Source organism: Medicago sativa, chromosome 5 (genome assembly GCF_051527215.1).
Source record: "Medicago sativa cultivar Bolivia chromosome 5, Bolivia_mono, whole genome shotgun sequence".
Taxonomy (NCBI): domain Eukaryota; kingdom Viridiplantae; phylum Streptophyta; class Magnoliopsida; order Fabales; family Fabaceae; genus Medicago; species Medicago sativa.
Window position 1 is genome coordinate 61432985 of NC_140753.1, and position 24303 is coordinate 61457287.

Genomic DNA, 24303 nt, shown 5'->3' on the forward strand with positions numbered 1-24303 from the left:
GAGAGAGGGTCCTTATATAGTTGCCCGTTCCTTAACGGGGACTCAATTTTTCTTCCTCCAATGGAGGGTCCTTAACGGGGAGTGGTCCTTGTTAAGTAAGGACCCCCCATTGGAGATGCTCTAAGGACACAAGTTAACATTACTCATATTTAAACCATCAACCCCGCACAAGTATTATTGACATGGAAATAGATCATAATAGGAAGTTTATATTCCATCCCTTCGAAATAATCACAACAAGTGTCTGAACATCTAACAGTGCTATTAGACACATGATGCCATCTTATACATATCTCATAATATACTCCCATAAATTTTTGGTTAGTGAATCTGCTAATGCAGTCCACATAGGTCTAAATGCTAATAATATAACAAACGTAATTAGATATACCATAAATCTCAACAATAAAATTAATTACAGGTAAGCTAAATAAAAAATGCTCTACAATATTTGCAATCAATTAATCTGAAATTTTATAGATGGGTGTTCTTCAGTCTTGATGTCTTATGTCAAAGCCCTTACATATTACTAGTCACAACTGCATCAACCAGCAAAAGTCACTCCCAACCTACACGAATCTACTCTCCCACAATGGACAGATATTGTACAGGGAGAGGAAGGAATAAAGAGAAGAACCTTATTATGAACCATACATCTTACTAAACTTCCACATAGCATCATTAATCTCAAAGCCATGTGAACTTCTGCAAAACCAGACGCTTTAGATGCTAAAGGGATCACAAACAAAATATTATATAAACTGAAAATGAAATTTATTATACATGAAGAGACAAAAAAAAATTCCTTTTTTATTTTATTTTAGTAGTAGATTTGATGCCAAAAAAATTATTGATAGTAAAAAGTTAGCGGCCAATATCTTGTTTCATATTAATGTTACCAGGAGATGTCCATGGCCAAGAATATGACCTGCTAGATTTGGGGCATGGCAGGTTGCCTTACTTGTTTGTTACTGGAGATTATGTTGATCATTAAAAGCAAAGTCAAATGACAATGTCTTCTGGCCGATAAAATAAAGAATTTAATTTATACACCAACAATGTAAATATGTAGTACAAAATTCATCAAGGTTACCAGTTCATACTAAACTCAATTTCTCACCAGCTACTAAAATGCACAAAAATTTCAATATAATTGCACTCAGCCTGATCTGAATAAATGAACACAGCAGCAGGAGGTCTACTGCAGTGTTGCAAATATCACAAGTGTACTTCATTTCTTAGCATTGAGAGCATATTTCAAACTTAGATATTCATAAAAATATGTAGTTCTTGACTAATTCAAAGTTCAAACCCTAATTTTTTTTGGAACGACCGTAATTCAAACCAAAAGTACAAACTACAATTACGAAGTATCAAACCCGCCCTAATTGTTATCTAGCTGCTATCTCTGCATCTGTTTACTTTGTGGAATGGCCCAGAGGTGTCACTGTGTTGATCAATACTTCCATTACATGATTGATTTAAAGGGAAACCAATGTGGTCACAGGCACAGCACCTAGAGGTGCAAGTACTACTACAACCCACAGCCACCATAGTATAGAGTTTTGAAACTTCTCACAGCCAACAAAGGAACCATTACATAGAAAAGCTTCGATATCATAAATGATGTAACCAAAATTCATTTTAACGTATACAACAAGTTTTTACATATTTTTACCAATAGAATTAAAATCAGACAACTCAACCTACAAGTACCTCCATTTCCACAAGCATCTATCACATAACATAATCACATGGAAATCAAATCAGCATATTTAAATCAAAATCAAGTAATTTTAAATAAACCTCACGAACTTCTTCCTTCTACAATTTGATAGATGTCCCCAATTTCCAACTTTTTGATTTTATAAATATGATTCCCGACAAGATAGACCTAAGAATCATGCTTTCGTCGATCCCAAAATTCAAATAAAACGATAATTCCAATACTAAGTTATGAATATTCACTAAAAGCCAAAGACCAAGTCAGTACCGGCGTAAAATCAGTAGAGGCAACTCAACTAAACCTTTGATATATAAATTGATGTAACACAGACACAATTTTTGTCCCATTTTACAAAGACAAGACTAATTTCCACAAAATAGAACTCAACAAGAAGCAATATAACAAGAACATAATGATTGCATAGATAACTACAACACCTGTACTGCAATTCCATTTACAATTACAAATTTCAAAAATGGCAAATTTCGAACAGCGCACAAACTAACAAGGAATTAATTATCTAACTCTAGGTAAATGCAAGAGGCACAGACCCTCCAATGGAATTGATAATACACTTTCATCTCTGTGCAAAAGGCAAGAAACTTACATCAACTCAAATCCAAGCACACAAATTACAAGAAGAAAATAAGGCTTTTCTAGTATAGGGACAAAAGAGTGTGAAAAGAGAGTGAGAGGGAATTGCTTTACCTTACGACATTTATTGGATGAAATCTGAATAGGAGATTGATCTTGATTAGGAAGACGAAATTGAAGAGAGCTTCAGAGAGAGAGAGATGCAATCCGACAGTGTAGAGTTCTGATATTAGTAGTGTCATTTTTCAAATTTGCAAAGGGTAAATGAGTAATAAATAAATAGTTTACTTAAATTTTCTTTCGAATCCCACAATTTGGGGGAGCTCAAAATACATATATCGAGTTTTTTGTATAAATTTCCCCAATGTCTTTCCAGTTAATATAAAACTAACTCCCAAATGAGGAAGAGGCTAACCATAAGCTTCCCCCATTTCCTCCCTTTCCTTCCTAAAACCTCTCAAACACACTAAGAGAACATCGCAATTACATAAAACTTTCTAATTTTACAATTAAATCCTCCTCCTATTATCAACTCGTGCTTTTTTTGATGTTGATCCAGCTTGTAGATGCTCGCCACTGGATTGAATCTGGATTAACAAGAAGAAACTATTTCAAAGCTCAGCACTATAAAATGCGCCATATGATATTCTGAAGTAGGGTTCATTACCTTATCAAGCTTATCCCTGACAACCCTCACTGTTTGATTCATTGAATGGGAGGAAAAATAATCCTGTTTTATGGAACATGTTAGCATGGGGCAATAGATGGAATGCAATAAACAATCTTTCTTTGCACGCTACATCCTATATTCCTAGTTAAAGCAAAGTTTTATAAATCTAATATCATGGGCATTATACTATCAGATCCAGCAACCCAGCCCCAAACAAAAAGAAACATAGTTTACAATTGTGAAAAATAAATTTCCATCATCAGAGATATGAAGATAGCGTCAGGTGCAGGCCCAATTAACAGAGCCCACTTTAATGTAAATGAAAGTCATTCAGTAGTTTTTATGTTGGTTATTTTGGGAGAGACTAGGGTCTCTAATTCCTAAAGGTTGGGTTATTTATTTCAGTTATTTCCATTAATTACAGCAGTTGTAACTTGTAACTATTCCTATTTCTTATAACCAACTACGTAGAATTTATTTCTCAAAGTGATTGTTGATGATATTACCCATTCTGTTCGTTACTTCTGCATATCTAATTTCCTGCACAGACCAGATTTAATAGTAACACTAATACCCATTCTGGTCATTGTCCAATCACTATACAGACCAAATTTAACACTTATACCCATTTTGTTCATTATTTTCTGTATAACCTATTAACACACAGACCAGAATCCAGATCTATCAGATAACAGAACAATTTAAAAAACAAAATAAAAACAAAACTATTCAATACTAATATAGGCTTCTTACAACTGATCTTGTGGTACAAGGTTGATAAAAAAAAAGGAAAAAAAAAAAAAAACTTTATTTAACTATCATGGGAATGCTTTAACAAATATTCTAGCAACAATAATTTCAAGAGAGAATTTTGTTAACCCCCCAAAACAATTCTTCCAATTCAAAGGAGAAAATAAGCAGGAAAGAGTAAAAAATTTCTAATTAAAATGAGAAAATAAATAGAAAAGAGTAAAATTCTTCACACGTGTATATATTATTATAAAAAAGATGCAACAAACCTCGTTTGAGGAAACCGTCCTTTTTGGAAGATTACCGTTGTTTGACCTTACTTCAAATTCTTGACTACTACATTCATGAAAAATTATCAATTATACACCTTATAGTTTTACACATTGCCTAAACATCAAAGGGAAACAAGAACAGCAGAATTCATTCAGAAAAATAAATTACCTTCGATTAGGATCTAAATGTTCTGATTGGAAACTAGTGTTTGAGGTGATTAAGGGCCTGGAGCTTGAGGCTATAGTCTCTTTGGGTCTTCTAGCTGAAGTTGATAAAAATGTCATTAGAGTAATTCATGTAACAAGCATTTGTAAGTCTCATATATACTAGTGTTGTCAAATAGCAGTTATAGTGGCGTTATAGTGCTATAGTGTAACAGAAACGGAAAAAATTGATATTGCTCCGCCATATGCTATTTAATACAAAGTGTCGTCAACAGTGTTGTTAAATGGCTGCTATAGTAAATCAGAATTTGGACGAACTACTATTGTTCCGCAATACGTTATTTAGTACAACATGTTGTCAAATAGCTGCTATAGTAAATCAGAATTTAACAATCTGATATTTTCCACTATCCACGATTGACAATATTGGTTGTCCAATAGCAGCTATAGCCACTGTAGCATATCCGAATTTGAACAAATCAATATTTTCCGTATTCTGTGATTGACAATATTTTCTACATAGCATGCAAGCATTTAATATAATAACCACGATAAACTTCTAACTGAAGCTGAGGCTATAGTCTCTTTGGATCTTCTAGCTGAAGCTGATGAAAATGCCATTGGAGTAATTTATGTAACAAGCATTTGTAAATCCTTCATAGTAATATTGTCAAATAGTAGTTATAGTGGCGTAATAGTGTAACAGAATTGGAACAAATTGTTATTGTTCCGCTATATGCTATTTAATACAAAGTGTTGTCAACAGTGTAATTAAATAACAGCTATAGCGGCGCTATACCGCTATAGTGTAGCGGAACTTGGGACTAACTACTATTATTCCACGATACGTTATTTAGTATATGTTGTCAAATAGCTACTATAGCACTATTGTGTAGCGGAATTTTAACAATCCAATATTTCCCGCCATTCGCAATTGACAATATGGGTTGTCAAATAGCAGTTATGGCCACTGTAGCATATCCAAATTTAAACAAATCAATATGTTCCGCAATTCACAATTGACAATACTTCTATATAGCATGCCATCATTTAAAATAATAAGCACGGAAAGCTTTAAACTTACGGTTCAATCGAGCTAAAACCTCCTTTCGTCTTCCCTCCAATTTATCCTTAGTATCAGACAAACTCTCAAAATGGGGAGCATACGAAACCTGTAGTCGGTTCCCGAGGAAAACAAACTCATCCAATTTTCTTTTCGCAAACCTGCAAGTTATAAACATTCTCAGAACACATGAATCCTACACTAAAATTCATAATAAAACTACTTTATCTAGCAAAAGAAAACCTGGCATTGCTGAAAAGACGGAATTTGATCCAATAAACATCCGTGAACTGCTCACAGTCTTCTGCATCCATCGGCTTACACCTACAGAGAGAACAAAAAACTATTCGAACAAAAACAAACAAGCACAACAAAAAGAAGAAATCGAGCAAACAATAATTTTAGTCCCTGAACGTATCGAAATTGCAAACACATCCATAAGTGTCTCTTGTATCAATCATTTTGGTAATCAATATAGTTGTCGAATGAGTTTTTCCCTAATCAATTTAGTCTATAAATGTATTAACAAAAGAGTCACTAGGGATATTTTTACAATTTCGACACATTCAGAGATTACAAATTGAAATGGCAGTTGGTTAATTCGAAATCATGAAAGTTTTTATTATGGGACTTACTCCTCTACTTCTCCATAGGTTGAAAAAAGTTGCATCAAATCATTGCCACAACCTAATGCAGGAACGTTCCTCACAATCAAATATCTGCATGATCAAAAATATAAAATTCAAGTTAAAAGCAATGGAAGAAAATAATTTGATTGATAAAGAAAAGAAGAGGAAAAATACCTTGATTCATCGCAGACAGTGTAGACACGAACCGCGGGGGGTTCGTCTTTGTAACGAGGCATCTATCTATGAATGATTTATCACTGAATCTGCGGCACGACGATTTCCGGCAGTGGAACCGGTGAGTGAGCAGAGAAGGAATCGCTGAATCTTCGTTTAATAGTGCGAACTTTGAATCCCAAGCTTAAAAGCATTTTGGCTTAAATATACTTTTGTGATTTCTCAAATAATAATTAGATAAAATTAAACTACCAATTTAATCCTGTAAAATTTTAAAATAATTTGTGTCTTTGTCAAAATTTTCTTAATTTGATCTTAACTCTGTTTTTGTTACGTAACTTAATTGAGAAATTTTTAACAAAAACATTGACTATTTTAAAATTTTAAAAGAGTCGGAGATTAATTTAAGAGTGACTTATAAGATAGGGGCCAATTTGATTGCTTACTCAATTAGATAAAGTTCGAAACTAAACTCATGTTTCTTGTGGCTTGCCAAAGTCAAACATGTTGCAATAATTAATCTCACTCAAATGCATATCAATAAGATCTATTTCAAACGTCTATGTTCTTGTTTTTTTCAACATGTCTAGAAAACGATGTTGTTTTTCCCTTTTCTATTTATGTTAATACGATGATTGTCACTTATTGAACTTTTGTTAACTTATTTTATGATTTCTAACTAGAGGACTAAAAATGTGAATCTTTTTAAAAAAAAAATAATGGATCAAAACAATTAAGATTAAGGATCGCCCTAAAAAAAACATTAAGGACCATAATGCATTTTTGGTAAAAGATAAATGACCAAAAATATATTTATATCAGACATTTTACACGAAAATATTTTCAATTTAATTCGTTACATAATATAAGCAAAAAGAAAGTGAGTTAAAAAAAGGTGATGTATTTGAACCAAATTTTGAACGCGATACACCCATTTTATTTGACTCACTTTAAGAAAGTTGAATTTGTATCCTATCAAAGGGGGTTTTCGTTTATCTCCTCATGTAACCGAAGAAAAACATTGTTCATGTAAATCTAGGGCAATACCCATATATGCGGGTTATGTTGTCATGCGAACATAAATATTAAGATAAAATCCATATGCTACATAATTACCTTTTTTACGTCTAATTATCTCCTTACATAAATTTGACTAAAAAATGCTATTTTATTGATGCCATTCAATAATATAAAAACTTATATATTTGATTTTTTTGAAGGAAACTTATATATTTGATATATTGTTGGTATCATTGAAAAATATAAGTATAGTTTGTAACAGTTTGAAAATGCAAATTATATATTATATATACATATAATTTTAATCAAAGTTTAATAAAAAACTATTGTTCGTAATTTATATGCATTAATGCAATAAAAAGAGTAAACAAACAGATATGGAGAACTAAAGCTAACATACTAAACATGCACCCAATTTACGGAAAACAAAGTAAATTGGATTTATAAATTTATATATTGTATTCCAATATATATATTTGCTCAAATCTTTTGCATCACAAGTTCAAATCCGGATTGTGTAATAGACACATTAGCAATCACGTCGGCAACTCCATTAATTGTTAAATGAAAAGTTAATAAATAAATAAAAAGGACAATCTAATACACTAAAACTCCCACATACGTAAGGTCTAGAAAGGGGTCTTATCATTTTGTTGTTTCCAAAATTTGACCGAAAATTCAATATTTAGAACAATTTAAAAAAATGATGAACAAAGTTGTAACATTTAGAGGAATTAAAAAATATGAGAAACAAAACCACCACCGTTGTTATCTACAACGTTTTGATAAACGTGTCGTGTGAGAACATGGATTTGAAATGAAAAACTCAAAAATCATATCATAGCAAGTTAGTTTAAAAGTAGGACAAGCCTATCCCAAGCTAACAGTTGTTCAGGACCTTCATTTCCCTGCCTTTATGCACGAAGTTTAGGTTCAGTAACAAGTGAAAAATAATCTAAAGCAAGCATACAATAAATCTCATGTCTTGTAGACCACCAAATCAAAGAATGAAAAGGAAAACTTTGAAATAGGGGGGAACTAAAATAAAAAATGCACTTTGGACAAGAGGATGTTAATCAAAATCATAATACATACATATTGTGATATGAATGTACAAATTATATTCCATGTTGAAAATTCAACAAACAGCAAAACTTAGCAAGCATTCACAAGTGTTGTGCTCTCCAGTCCACAGCAAAGTTCTCACCACTTTCATCATCACTGGATGAATCTTCATGTCTAGCTTCCTTGGTTACAACCTTCGAAGATTTACTAAGCTTTGCTTTAGAAGCCTTTAGCTCCAATCTCTTCCTCTTCAACATTTCCACTTTCTCCTTTAAGTTCCTGTAGAAAACAACGATATCGAGATGGATGGAAGTTGCTTAGGAGAATTGAACAAATTAAATTGGAAAAGAATGAAGCATAAGAAAGGTATGCATACCTTTGCTCAACAGATTCAGCTTCTTCTATCATTTCTGCAGCATCAATCTGCTCATAGTGACAAACATTTGGTCAAATTTCATGAGGGTTGAAAGTTTAAGATTGAAAAAATAGCAGTACATAAATAATGATCATTACCTCTTCTTCTTCCATCCGGTCATCCACCTCCTGCAAGTCCTCTTGAATCAACTTCTCAAATTCCTTGTACTCGTCCCTAAGAGAGCATTCAAAAGAAATCAATAGCATTCTATGTTTCAATAAAAAGACTAAACAAAAGGTTGATATACTATCAACTAGTGCAATTAATTATTCTTGTTATAATTCTCTTTGGCGTACTTCAAAACTCAGACTCAGTTTGTTGAGAATATTTATCGAGAATTTCACTATTCTCTTTCACATTATTCATGTAAAATATTTTCTGCCACAACAGTCTGTAAATTTGTGTTCTTTTTACTTCCATTCCATGCAACCTAGATTCTTGACAATTAAATGTGTTAGTAATGCATAAAGATGCACAAACAACATAAATTAAGGACCTACTTGACATCTGGCTTAACGAGCTTAATGCCACGTGCCCGCAAATCAGCCTCTTTATTATCAAAAAAGCCTTCAGGCAGAGCTCCTTTTCCTTGCTTGATCTCTGCATCTATAGTCTTGACTGATGTCTGATTCGTCTCCACTGTTGCTTGATTAACCTTTGACTGTGTAGGATTATTATTTCCATGGAAATGATCTTTCTCTTTTGAGTTTGACACTGAACTTTGAGCAGAAGCCCCCGTGTTTCTACCTAAATATGAGTCCACTAAATGGACAGAGTCCTTTTCTGGAAGCAAAAATATCAATGAAATAAAAGGGGAGTTAATATTGATGCAATCAATGTTATCATCAAACATGTACTTGCAAGAAGTTCAAAGTATGATAAAGCACCATTTGATATATCAAGTAAAGGTAATAAAAAATACACTGTTTGTTGTGATTCCATTATTACAAAAAAACATACTCCCACTGCACTGGAACACCTATCACAAAAGCTATAAAATAATATTTATGCACATATACATATAAGTAGGAGGTGTGTCAGGTAAGAATGGGTACACTATTCCAAAACAGTAATGAAGTTTAGGACAGGGCAAAGAGTCCCAATCGAAAGTGAAACTACTCAGGGTGTCCGCTGACCCAAAAGTAAAGGAGGGTAATTGGCATTCTGTGGAGTGGATCTAACTCTAAACATGAAGGACTAGACCCAGATTAATCTTAGTCACTGTACTCTTGAAGACGGGTTTATAGAAAAGTCTACCAGCCAAGCCTAATTTTGGGGTTTTATGGGCCCGGCTCACCAATGGAATACAGACAGTGCCCCAGCATTGCTCTTACGGTTTTTGCCTCAGCATACAGTGGATATGGGACAACAATGTAGATAATCATTTAACAACACCCATTGGAGTTGGACCTTGTATGTGTTATTGAGCATGTGGATATCGTGGAATGAATTGCACAATAATTTGAGGGATGTGAAAGTAGTCGGGAAACCTAGCGGAGTTGGCATGTACGAGGGAACAACTAAGAGATATTGGACTAATTGGATACACAAAGATAAGCATTACTAGAAAAGATAACTCATCAATATGGCTAAAATGATCATCAACGTAAAGAACTAGTTGGAAAGTTGCATGACTAAAGATGAGATTCAATATGATCATTAGCGGAAAAATCGTATAAGCAAAGAAACTACAACTTCTCCAAATGCAACAAGCACATTTGGAAGCATTAAACCGCAAGAACTTTAGGGTATTAAAAAAAAAATTGAAAATGGTGTTGGTTTATAATTCCATCACAATCATGAATAACTCATCATAGCATGAATCATTTGTGGGGTAGGAGAAATCACCATTGGTATAATTTATAACGGGAGGCTGGTATTATAACGGGATAGCCAAGGCCAAACAGAATTTGGGATAGCTGGGGTCAAACTATAACTTTAGATATCCCAGAGTGCGAAGCTCGGCGGTGAGCTTGGGACGCACATGAATTGGAGTATTGGAGGTTAGGGGTTCAACCTCGTCCTTGCTCCCCCCCTTCGACTAACAAGGATTGATAATTGACCTAATACCATTTATTGTTAAAATAAAAACTGAAGCTAAGATAACCTAAGGTTTGTAGTAACTGAGACGAATTTATGTAGGGCTTCAGAGACATGCAGAAGAATGGTAGATAGTGAATCCACAAACAAAGAGGGAGCATGAAGAAAGAAAAGATAGTAGGAATTTATGCACAATTGAAGATAAAATAATCATCATGGAGACACAGACACAGACACAGACACAGACAGAGATTAACAACTAAAGCTTGCTTAACATAGCTCTGACAATAATTGTAACAAGTTCTAACAGTTACTAACTGACTAGGAATGCTCTAGATTCTAACTGCCAGACGCTTAACACGGCCACATCAACTAAAGCAAACAAAGCTGACAGAAACAGCCCAGTACGGCAGAAGATAAAACCATAAAATAATGCAGTTAGTGCAGTTATCATAACCAATCCCTCTATCAGTATCAATTCACTCTATAAGTATCAATATGAAAATCAATCCTAAGATATAACCTGAGGTATATTTGAAATTGCTCTTAAGATATGTTTTATATATTCTAACATTGTCCGCACCTAGGATCGCAATTTGTTATGATTGGTGTGGGATGATAGAAACTGGTACCGAAATACCAATTAATATTAATATTACAATAGAATCCCAAGAAATATGAGAGTCCTAGATCCCTCCCATCCCAAATGTTCGAGAGTTGGGTCTCTCTCAATCCTTTACCAAATAACCGATCCCCCCTTTCCCTTGTCCCGTAAATTCCCTATTTATAATACAAATAATAAATGCCACACATAGCCATAACTGTCATAATTAAAACAATATACAACTGCCCTCCTGATTAAAATAGGATATAACATAACTGCCTTATTTCAATAATCAGAACCATCTAATAGATCGCCATGTTGTAAACTCGCAATGGAGAATAACCAGCTAGAAGCAACCCATGTCTTTTTCTTGTTTTAACCAAAAACTAGTCCTCTTTCACACAATTAACTCTTGAAAATGTGTAAACAAACAAGCTAGATGTTAAACACCTACACGGAAAATATGTGTGTAGGAACAAACATCATTGGCTGTGCTTATTACCTAATGCCTATGGTGTGCAAGTGAAACTTCACAATATTAAATATACAAGAATGTAAACATATACAGCTTCGATTTTATAAACCAAATGCTTACCAGATCTTGTCTTCTTTGCATCATTGTTGTCAAAAAAATCTGGTGGAAGAACTGATGACGACTGAGGTTTAGGCACTTCTTGTGGACTCTTGGGAATTTTGAACTGTGAGCCCGAAGGCTGCTCGGGTTTAGCCTTGGGAATATCAGGTTTTGCATTGCTTTGCTTAGTTAACCCAGCAGCATTAGCTTTAAGATTAGTTATTGCCTGACAAAGATAATTAATTCAGTTAAGCTAAGCTCATTTTGTGCTGAAACAAATGTAAAGGGCAACAAAATCATACCCTCCAAAAAGACTTATAATCAGACAATATAAACACAAGCAATGAGTTTCGTAACAAAAACAAACGATATAGAGAACATGAATGGGAATGTAAATGTCATCACCTCACGATGCTTGCGAGAAACTTGATGTGCATCCCATAGAGACTCCGACTTCAAAACAACATCACAAACTCGGCAAACAGGCTGATCAAATTCATTATACCTGTATGCATATGCACAAAGAAACAACAACAAATCAAAATAACAATATAGCAATAAGAATAAGAAAACGCATGCAAATCATCTTATAAAAGTATAATTTTTTGCCAAACAAGAATGAAGCATGAAGCACTAACACAAACACAGATGGACACCGACACAACACTAACACGTAGACACCATGATAATTAGGCAAAATTGAGACGGTTAAATATAACCACATGTGTCGGCGTCGTGTTAGTGTAAGACACCAACACACACCGGACCTGCTTTCAATCAGAAGTGTCGGTGCTACGTAATGACAAACACAAACAAGTAGCTAGCTATGTCGCACCGATCGAAAGCGTTTCTGACATGTTACAGTGTCAAACACCGACACATATTGTTGCATTCAATTTTGTCAATTTTTCATATAAGTGTCAGTGTCATATCCGGTGTCTGTGTGTGTCAATGTCAGTGCTTCATATAGCTAGTAGATACAATACAATCAAATGCAATAATCATCAACATTAGACAAAAAAAAAATCAACTAAATAAATAAAAGGGCACAACTAAATTCAAAAGCATAAAGCATTTAAACATTAAAGTTTCAATCTTATATGAAGAATAACAAATAAAAGCATAGCATGTGGGGATTGAGTTGTATAAGTGAATCAAGGAAAAATGAACGAACCTAACAAGGGGAGAATCTATGCGTTTGTCCTTCTTCTGAGCGTTCAATTTGGCACGAAACAATGCTTTTTTCTTTGCCTGCGCATCCATGGTTCTGATCTTTGGAACAAATTCGAAACGATTGAATCAAAAATCGAAAGAGGGGTTCGCGAATAGCAACCAAGTAAGGTAATTTAACAGGAGCTATTAAAACCGGCCGGTTCAAATGAAAAAACCGGGTAGTTTAGTTTCCTTGTTTTTGAATAGGAACATCAATGGGTATCAATGGGCACACGGTATGATACGTCCTAGTCTCCTAGACCCGTATGATAAGTAAATTTTAAATTTATTTATTTTTTTGGTACAAAGAATAATATTTTTTTAATTACCAAGAAACTTCTACTTTTAAACATTCATTTAAATTTCATAAATCATATCATAATACATGCAAAATTAATGATTCTTACATAATTCATATAAATTCACCATATCATAATCGATACAAAATTCATGATTCTTACATTATTCATATAAATTTTTTTTTGAAGGAATTATTCATATAAATTCTTGAAAAATAAAAGCATAAAAACGTCCAAACAAATCTCTAAATTTCATATGCATTCCAAGCTTCAAAAACTTCACTTTGAAGAGAAGAGTTGTCTTACGGTAAAGAGTAAACTAGTTTTTTTAAACTTCAAACTCTTATATATAAAAGGGTGATTAAGGATGATTAAGGAACGTGGAAGATTCAGCAGAAAGGGATGTTGAAGATAAAATCAATAAATTTTGAATGTCATAAAAGCTCAAATAAAATGCAATTAAATATGGATGATGCTATAAATAAGAGCAATATGCTATGTATGAGCTGTTTGTGTCGTGATTATAGCAATTAGATGAAGCAAAATTTAAAAGTTTCTACGGTAGTAGTTAGAAGCTTAAATATGAATAAAAAAGGGAGCGTAATGGGTTAGAGGCTTTTTGAGAAAAATCAAGGACCTACTGAAATTAAATATGATTTACGTGGACTTATTTTAATGGATAATACATGAATCATTTATTTTATTATGGAAAATGTTGTTTATCCCGAGAAACAACTTCGTGAAGCATAGCGAGAGACAGCCATTGGTTATGATAAGCACGTGCACCCCTGATTTCCGCTAAGAAACTTCTTTCAATTTTGACCAGCCTATATGATTTTGACACGTGTATCTCGGGACAATTCGGGATGAAAAACGTTCGCGGCATATAGTATTGCTCTTTTATTATAAAGGCATTTTAGTTATTTTGGGATGTAACTAGATATTTTTTTAGGATGTGGCTAGAAAAATTTGGACTCTTGCTAGTCTCACTCTATATAATTCTAGTTACACCCAAATTTATTTAAAATTTTACAATAATACCATAATTGTCATCTTCATGTAAACTTTTAAAAACTCATCTTTTATGATCATTCTGAACCCTCACTCCCTTTCATCCATAATTCACCATAGATGTGCAACCAAGATCTGAATCAACATTTTTGTCATTGATCTGTATTATATTCATAAAGGTTAGTGAATTTCATTTTCTAAGAGTTTCTATTTGTTTATTGTTTGTTTTGGTATGAGATATGCCTGTGTTAATCGCAATTTGATTTTACTTAGTGAGAGGTTAGTGTAAATTTAGTTTACGTATGTACAATTTGAGATGTTATGTAAATCCAGTTTAAGTATGTACTCCCTCCGGTCTCAAATATAAGAAAATATTCCTTTTTTAGATTCATTGAGTAGTTAATGTATGTGGTCTACATTGTAAAGCAGATACATTAATTATTCAATGAACCTAAAAAAGGAATCTTTTCTTATATTTGAGACCGGAGGGAGTATATGAGAAGTTAGTGTAAATTAAGTCTACGCATGTTCAATTTAGGGTTAATGTAAATTAAGTTTACGTATGTATATAAGAAGTTAATGTAAATTCAGTTTACATATGTTCAATTTAGGTTAATGTAAGGTATATAAGAGGTTAGTGTGAATTCAGTTTACCTACTTTCAATATAAGTTAATGTAAATTCAGTTTACGTATGTTCAATCTAGGTTAATGTAAATTCAGTTTACGTAGGTTCAATTTAGGTTAATGTAAATTGTATAAGAAGTTAGTGTGAATTCAGTTTACGTATGTTCAATTCAGGTGAATGTAAATTCAGTTTACGTCTGTATATAAGAGGTTAATGTGAATTAAGTTTACGTACGTTCAATCAAGGTTAATGTAAATTCAGTTTACTTATGTTCAATCTAACTTAATGTAAATTTATGTTACGTATGTATATAATAGGTTAATGCAAAAATTTTATTTTAATTAAAGGGTTTATTGGTAATTTTGGGGTGAAACTTGGATTATTTGGAGTGTGAGTAGTATCTGTCAAAAATTTGTTTGTGAAGTTGAATTATAACTTTTGAGTTTGTATCGTAAAAAAAAAGAACTTTTGATATTGTTAGGTTATTAAATGAGTCAAATCCATAATTTTTTCAAACATGAATAATTTCCGAAGCCATGGTCAATTATACAATACTACATATTTTTGTAGAATATGCTTAGCTAATAATTTTTGAAAAAAGGTAATTCAACCCGTGCGAAGCACGGGTTTGTAACTAGTTAGTTATAAAAATTGATTTCGTTTGATTTGATTAAATTAAAGATGGATGATTTGTTTAAACTTAACTTCCAAGTTAGCAGCATCAATGATTTCGTTACGGAACAGAGACAGTACGTTTTTGCCGAGACCGAGTCTGAGAGTCTGAGTGAGCTGAAAGCAATCTTTAAACTTTCCCTTTTTCGTCTTCCACTCTTTTTCCTCTGCACTTTATTTCATTCTATAAATTGCTACTAACCCTAGTTTCATTCATATTTCATTCTTAAACAATAAACCTTAAGGTACATTCTCCCGCTCTCATTCTTCTCATTTTTCATTTTTAACACCTTTTACATTCTTCACAACTCCGATTCACCTTTTACATGCTTCGCACGGGTTGGATTACCTTTTTCGAAAATTATTAACTAAGCATATTCTACAAAAATATGTAGTATTGTATTTAACCTCTTTCAAAGCATGATTACATATCTTCGATATAAATTCACAACACTGCTCAAAGCTTATGATTACATAACCTCTAATTTTACAACCGCGTTCATAACAGTTTCGTTACAAAGATATTTAAATGTATAAAGACCACATTTTAAAAAATGGTTTACTTGTTTGTGGAGCATCGTTTGAATTTGAAGGATACTAGGAGTGAGCGGAAGGATCTAGAGCATAATGAGTTTAGTGATGTCTCACTGTATGAGGAAGGGGAGTTTACTCTTAATCCGTCTGAAGATTTGCACTACATTTCAATTTCAAAATGGTATGATTTAAGTGTTATTTATTGAAAATATTGCACTTTATTCCCTATTCTCAATACTCAGTATATCGCAATACTCCTAAACATTTACTTGCACATTTGCAGGCGCATGCGTTATAAAAAAAAGGATCAAGATTGGAACTTCTCATTACGCTTGATTAAACCAAGGCAAAACTAATATGGATTGTGATTGCAGAAGTGCACCCCACTATACCTTTGAAATTGCTTTATCTCAAGAATGATTTTGCTTCTGCAAATATTTATTCAAGACATCCACACGTGTTTCTGGCCAGAAATGGTTTTGTGGATGGTCATGGGTCTGTTAAAATTATGTTTCAGCTTCAATATATCACGTAAGTTTAGTTATATATAATATTAGTCCTCAGCTGATTTATGGGCACATATTTGAGATGTTTGACACTAATATTTTTCTTCTGTATTTGACATGTTTCAGCGATAAGCCTAATGCAATTCATTCTTTTACATAGTACTTTCCTCATGGAGGTATATTGGCTTAGGAAACATATTATTGACAAAACATTTTTTGATGTTTTAGAGACTACAAAGAGGGCTTTTACTGAGCACAAGGAGAAACCTGACTGGACAAGGTATATTTTAATTATAATATATATAAGTATTATGTTAGACGACTCATACCGGTTTTTATCATACTAATATTTATTAATATATGTGTAGCTATTTGAGCTATCTTAAAGGAATTGGAAAATTTGTACCTATAAACTAACAAATTTTTCATATTATTTTGGCAGAGGTTTGACACAATGCATATGGAATAACAAACAAAAGTTCAATTTTTATTTAAGTTCCGTCTCCTATTTTAATTTTATAATCTGATTATTTTTTTTATTGTCTTTTGAATGTTGAAGGTTTGGTTTTACTAGGTTTGTAAAATTATTGTTGTCTTATCAATAATATCATGAGTACTAGACTATATGTCTCTCAGTGTTGTTTTCACTTTTGATGCTAACTTATTTTGTTTCGAAAAAATGCTAACTTTCTTGCTATTTTTTCACTTTGTTTTCACTTTACCGAATATACCAATAAATTTAGCAATTTGATTTATGTGATCTTTTAGCTTTATCCTCAACAAATTATATGATAGATAACAAGAAACTATATTATTGAATCAATCGTTTACATATGTGTTTTATAACATATCAACAATCGTTGTAATTCAAAAACGTTAACATGAAACTACATTTGGACCAAAATTGTAATTTACCCTAAATAAATCAAATTAAAATAAATATAGGAATCAATCATATTTCCCCGTTATTTAATTTAATAAAAAATATTTAATTTTTACACACAATTTAATTGATCATACCCACCTTCCTTTAAAAAAAAATTGATCATATTTCGGCACCGCTTTATTTGTGTGTGTGAGGTATAATGATTATTTGTAATTTCATCTATCTACGCACAAAAAAATCAATGAATAATGTTTTGATATTTCAAAAAGGAAACACCGTTTAAGGCGGCATATGATTGTGAAAGAATTGAAAATATCATTAAATTTCAGCTATTTAAAGAAATACACAAATACATAATATTCCATGACTGATCATTTGTTTTCTTTTAGAATCACGATTCATTATTTGATTCACAATATTCCATGACTGATCATTTGTTTCCTTTTAGAATCATGATTGATTATTTGATTCACATAATCATTATGCAACAAAATACTATTGTCTCGAATCCATACATACTCTAAATATTTGTTGTACTTTTTTTAACTACAAAATACTATTGTCTCAAATCCATACATACCTTAAATATTTGTTGTATATCATTTTTTTCCTCTCATTTTCTCAACACCCATAATCTCTTATTTCTAATTATTATTATTTTTTGAAATTTCAGGTCTGAATACATATAGAGTTGCGTTTAGAAAAGTCATTATGGAACATCGTTTGAATTTTAAGGATACTAGGAGTGAGCGTAAGGATTCGGAGCATAGTGAGTTTAGTGATGCCTCACTGTATGAGGAAGAGGAGTTTACTCTTAATCCGTCTGAAAATTTACACTACATTTCAATTTCAAAATGGTATGATTTAAGTGTTATTTATTGAAAATATTGCAGTTTATTCCCTATTCTCAATACTTAGTATATCGCAGTACTCCTGAGCACTTAGATGCACATTTGCAGACGCATTATATATAAAAAAATATCGGAATTGGAAATTCTCATTATTTTTGATGAAACCAAGGCAAAATTAATCTGGGTTGTGATTGCAGCACTGCACCCCACTATACCTTTGAAATTGCTTTACGTCAAGAATGATTTTGTTTCTGCAAATATTTATTCAAGGCATCCACACGTGTTTCAGCGATAAGCCTAATGCAGTTCATCCTTTACATAGTACCTTCCTCATGGATGTATATTGGCTTAGGAAGCATATTATTGACAAAACATTTTTTGATGTTTTAGAGACTACAAAGAAGACTTTTACCGAGCACAGGGAGAAACCTGACTGTACAAGGTATATTTTAATTATAATATATATAAGTATTATGTTAGACGACTCTTACCGGTTTTTATCATACTAATATTTATTAATATATGTGTGGCTATTTGAGCTATCTTAAAGGAATTGGAAAATTTGTAACTATAAACTAACAAATTTTTTATTTGATTTTGGCAGAGGTTTGACACAATGCATATGGAATAACAAACAAAAGTTCAATTTTTATTTAAGTTCCGTCTCCTATTTTAATTTTATAATCTGATTATTTTTTTTATTGTCTTTTGAATGTTGAAGGTTTGATTTTACTAGGTTTGTAAAACTATTGTTGCCTTATCAATAATATCATGAGTACTAGACTACAGATCTCTCAGTGTTGTTTTCACTTTTGTTTTAATGTTTAGATGCTAACTTATTATGTTTCAAAAAAATGCTAACTTTCTTGCTATTTTTTCACTTTGTTTTCACTTTAGCGAATATACAAATAAATTTAACAATTTGATTTATGTGATCGTTTATCCTTATTCTCAACAAATTATATGATAGATAACAAGAAAATATATTATTGAATAATTTAAGAACATTAAGATGAACTTTCATATCCCCATATTATTATGGTTTACCTTTTGTGTTTTATAACATATCAACAATCGTTGTAATTCAAAAACATACATGAAACTACATTTGGACCAAAATTGTAATTTACCCTAAATAAATTAAATTAAAATCAATACAGGAATCAATCATATTTTCCCTTTATTTAATTTAATAAAAAAATGTTTAATTTTTACACACAATTTAATTTATCATACGCACCTTCCTTTAAAAAAAATTGATCATATTTACGGCACCGCTTTATTTGTATGTGTGAAGTATAATGATTATTTGTATTTTCTTCTATGTACACACAAAAAAATCAATGAATAATGTTTTGATATTTGAAAAAGGAAACACTGTTTAAAGTGTTATGGTTGTGAAAGAATTGAAAATACCATTAAATTTCAGCAACTTAAAGTAATACACAAATACATAATACACCGTTTAAGGAGGCGGTTTTAAGGATTTAAATCTATCTATTCCGTTATATTTATTAATTTAGACCCTCAAACCAATACCATGACACCTCGTGCAAATTTTGTCACATTATACTCCCTCTGTTTCTTTATATGTGTCGTTTTTGCCCAATTTGCTACAACCAAGGCAGAGCATAACTAGCTCTCCTTTTCCTTTTCTACCCTTAATATCTTTAGTGTAACTTTTCCTTGGTATCAATCAGCCGTTCACTACATAAATGTATGACTCACGTTTTTTGACAAGTGCATGGGAAGCCCAAAAGCTAAATCCCAAAATAAACTATCAGTAAAAGTAATCACATACTCCAATTTTTTTCCAATTTTTTTCTTGTTTTGTTTCTGAATTTTTAAAAGAGTAACAAATAAACCTTGTCCAACTTAATTTTTGGTTTGAACTTCCCTCCGACTTTTTTAATCAAAATTTATCCCTCCCACCAAAACAAAAGTAAAATCACCAATAGTTGAAGTATATATATGGCAGTTTACAGATTTTATAACTCATCAAATATGACATCAAACATTACTAGATTTTCATTGTGTGATATAGATTTAAATGTTGAATTTACACCTTTGCCATATCTTAATTTTGATGCCAATGGTTCCAATAAATATAAGTTTCCGCATATGAATAAGAAGAGGCTAGAAAGAGGAGGACAACACCCACTCAAGTGAAGTGTAATCCAATGTTAGTGCAAGATGTTTTGAACTACTTAACTGAGTGATACTTATTGTGACTGGGTTGTAGTCACGTGAACACTTCTACTCATTTGAACAATGTTAGTACAAGAACTTTTGATGGACACTAAGCAGTTTAAGTATTACTCCTTCACATATAAAATTTCATTGTTTTTATGTAGCTATAGTATAGTACTCCATGCAACAAGTACATGACTTATTTTTACGTGCACTTTAACAAGAATAGTACTAACACATGTAATTCCATGCAACAAGTACAATTGGAGTCTCAATCTAAGATTTTCAAGGTACCTCGTCTAAATCTAAAACATCTTCCCTCATTGAATTCACTATGCAGTTCTTGTACCATAACAAAATGGGTCATCATGCATGCTACAACACCAACCGTAAATAAAGCACAAGGGTCATAGAAAAGGAAGGATTTAGTATAACTTTAGTTTGCAGATTATATAGTGGAGAATGCAATGCGTATGTGTAGAGTGTCTGTGTGGATTCCTTAAACAGAAATAAATTTGCATTCATAATGAAAGAAAATAACTTCAGTCTCATTCATTCATAATTCAAAATAAAAAGGAGAAAACATAACTATCATTCATTCATAACTGAAAATGACAAGGATAGAAATTGAGTCTCATTCATTCATTCTTCATAAATTTAAAGATTAATAAGTCTTCAATAAAATTTAGGAAGAAGAATTTTCCGCATCTTCCTAATCACCGGACGAAATTCCTCTCTTTGGGAAGACTCTTCTTCATCATCTTCTGGAAATTTATTCAGATCAAATTCATACTCAGGCTCTTCATTTAAGTCAAAATCTACTACCGATGCTGGAAATTCTTCTCCTTCATTCTCACTGTCTTCCACTATTTCTTCTTCATTGTTGTCCTCGCTGTCTTCCACTATTTCTTCTTCATTGTTGTCCAAAGAGTCTTCCACTATTTCTTTTTCTATGCTACCCAATGAATTTTCCATTGTTTTTTCTCCATTGTATTTCAATGATCCTTTCCACTGTTTTTTCTTCATTGTTGTACAATGAACCTTCCACTTTTTTTTTTCTTCATTGTTGTTCAAAGCAATCTCTTGTTTCATGGGTATTTCCTTTTTCATGTTCATACGTTGGGTGTTTTTTTTTCTTGGAATAACATAAGCATGGTTAGTATACTGTACATATTTAAAGAGAAATAGTTGTGGAGCTCTATGTATTTGAACAATGAAGAGTGGGTTTATTGCATTTATTAGCAGAAAGCATTTTTGTGGCCTCGGTAAAAATGTGTCTGATTTGAAGAGGAATTGGATTAGGCTACAATAATACTATGCAATTAATGTGTCGGATTCAGTAATTGAGAGGTTAAGGGTATAATTGACATATTACAATCTTAAACTCTAAAAGTGACACTTAAATAAGAACACATTTTTTTAGCAAATGTGACAGTTAAAAAGGAACGGAGGGAGTAACAAATCTGATGTGACATCTTTCAAAGCTCACTTAATTTTCCAATTCTCTAAATCCACTTCTCCAATTCCTTTGTTCAATAAATATTTGATAACTCTTATAGAATACTTTAAGGGTAATGTTAACCAGTGCTCCCGGGACACTGGTTAAGGAAGCCAAAAGAAGAAATTACTAGTCAAAAAAGACATTTTTTAAGCTTTTAATGCATTGATTACACAACTTTCAATGTAAACATTACTATATTTGCTTCTTTAACCAGTGCCCCAAGGGCACTGGTTAACTTTGGGGCACTGGTTAACATTTCCTATACTTTAATAACCTTTATTTACTACTCCCTCTGTTTCAAAATGAGTGTCGTTTTAGGTGTTTACACACATATTAAGAAATGCAATGATTAAAAGAAAGAGAATGGTTATTTTACCAAATTATCCTTATTGACTATTGGTTAGTTTTAAAAGTAATACTTTGGAAGTAGTGTGCTGAGTATTAATTGGAGGGTACAATTGAAAAGAAAAAGTTATTATTGCATTGGAAACTGAAAGTGACATTCATTTTGAAACAATTTTTTTTGGCTAAAGCGACACTCATTTTGAAACGGAGGGAGTACTATATTATAACATATATCTTTCACCAATAGTTTCATTTCCATGTGCTCCTGATTCTATCACTCTCTATTCCTCTTCTATATAAAGGCTTAAATGCTCAATTAGTCCCTTAACTTGATTTCAAGTATCGGTTTGGTCCCATAAGTAATAAAATGTTCGTTTATGTCCCTTAACTTTATTTAAAGTAACAGTTTGGTCCCTTATGTTAATTTAATTCAAAAAAATGTTGAATTTTGGTCCCTTAACTTATTTAATAAGTATTAGTTTGGTCTCTTAACTTATTTAATTAGTATTAGTTTGGTCCCTAAACTTAACGTTTTTTTGAATTAAATTAACATAAAAGACCAAACCGTTACTTTAAATAAAGTTAAGGGACATAAACAGACCTTTTATTACTTATGGGACCAAACCGATACTTGAAATCAAGTTAAATGACCAATTGAGCATTTAAGCCTTTGTATAAAATAAAGGGTCATCATTCACTACCATTTGTGAAATACAAGACATCATTGAACATCATCAGATAAAAGTTAAATTTACAACCATATATCATGATAATAATGCATTTAACCTTGAAAATTATAGAGATATCTGATGTGTTCATGTTTATCTATTTTTACCACTCTATATATTTCATTGTTATATTTTGCATTGTTACCTCTCTTATTTCACTATCAACGTATCTTAAAGTTAAATAGATGATCACATTTCAGTTGTTCGCTTACACTATATAGAGATCGTTACTAGATCTCCCACATTACTTCAATTAGTTTAATGAATTGAACATCTTTTTATGCAAAATTCAATCCTTTAATTTTTTTTTTTGAAATTTGTCAAAAAAATTATTATTATTTTCACCATCTTATAAATACGAAGTTACAAAATTTCTACCAAGTTTTGGAGTAACAAATATTCATCGGATAATCTATGTATGAAGCACATAGAGTTGATTCTCCTCTCCCAACATTTTTTTTCCAAGTATCAAGTCAAAGATTGAAGTCATTTACCTAACAAGTTCAAGTATCTTACCAATTTAATAAATTCATTGTTGGTATTTCAATCCTTTAAAACACAGCTATGTTTTTTATTTTTAATACCATTCAACACTAATTTGTTACTTTAAATTTATTCATTTACTAATTAAATTACCTATTATTGTAGTATAGCATAATTGACATCATGAATTTAATTGCCTCATTTTACAACGATCTTAAATCATTACTAATCAATTTAGCACCATAAGACCGTTCACAGTGGGGAGTCTTTTCCCTATTTATCACCATGCTAAATAGGTACCCCTATTGTGACATCAATGAATATGATGCTTATAACGACTAGTGCTTTTTATAAGCACTCTCTCTTCTATTACTCATGCACGATTAATTCTATTTTTTTTCTATTCAATTGTTGTATTATTTTAATGGTAAGAAGCAAATTATATAATAGTTACAAGAAATGAAATACACAATGGTTCTCATCCAAATCTTGCATCATACCTACAAAAGAGAGCACAAATTCAAGATAGACAGACTCATCTTCAATTCCAACTTCAACTTGATCTTGTGGAGCATATTTGACAACGCTTTAGAAGTGATAGTCAACAAGATTAGTTGTTATTTAGATTATGTAATTTATCGATAACAATTTGGGAGTGATGGTCAACAAAATTAGTTTTTTTTTTTTTTTTGAGGGAG

General features: G+C 31.9%; 2 protein-coding genes across 5 annotated transcripts; both read right to left on the minus strand.

Moving 5' to 3' along the window:
- Window positions 1–571: 571 nt before the first annotated feature.
- LOC146923751 (RNA-binding (RRM/RBD/RNP motifs) family protein) lies at window positions 572–6216 on the minus strand. Of its 4 annotated transcripts, none has more exons than XM_085708867.1 (8): window positions 6044–6216; window positions 5876–5959; window positions 5484–5564; window positions 5262–5401; window positions 4182–4275; window positions 4010–4076; window positions 2435–2543; window positions 572–705 (listed from the first exon to the last, which is right to left on the minus strand). In XM_085708867.1, exons 1-7 carry the CDS (start codon window positions 6103–6105, stop codon window positions 2481–2483), a joined length of 591 nt encoding a protein of 196 aa, XP_085564993.1. In that variant the 5' UTR covers window positions 6106–6216; the 3' UTR covers window positions 572–705; window positions 2435–2480. The 4 variants fall into 4 exon arrangements, with proteins under 4 accessions (XP_085564993.1, XP_085564992.1, XP_085564991.1 ...); XM_085708866.1 differs by lacking the exon at window positions 572–705 and adding an exon at window positions 2018–2309; XM_085708865.1 differs by lacking the exons at window positions 572–705; window positions 2435–2543 and adding exons at window positions 2586–2907; window positions 2988–3050 and having other exon boundaries at window positions 4010–4073.
- Window positions 6217–8102: 1886 nt separating this feature from the next.
- On the minus strand, window positions 8103–13082 carry LOC146923752 (zinc ion binding protein). The gene is made up of 7 exons (XM_085708862.1): window positions 12936–13082; window positions 12167–12266; window positions 11783–11987; window positions 9044–9326; window positions 8642–8717; window positions 8505–8551; window positions 8103–8407 (listed from the first exon to the last, which is right to left on the minus strand). The coding sequence occupies exons 1-7, from the start codon at window positions 13022–13024 to the stop codon at window positions 8230–8232; spliced, it is 978 nt and encodes a 325-aa protein (XP_085564988.1). The 5' UTR covers window positions 13025–13082; the 3' UTR covers window positions 8103–8229.
- Window positions 13083–24303: the final 11221 nt, after the last annotated feature.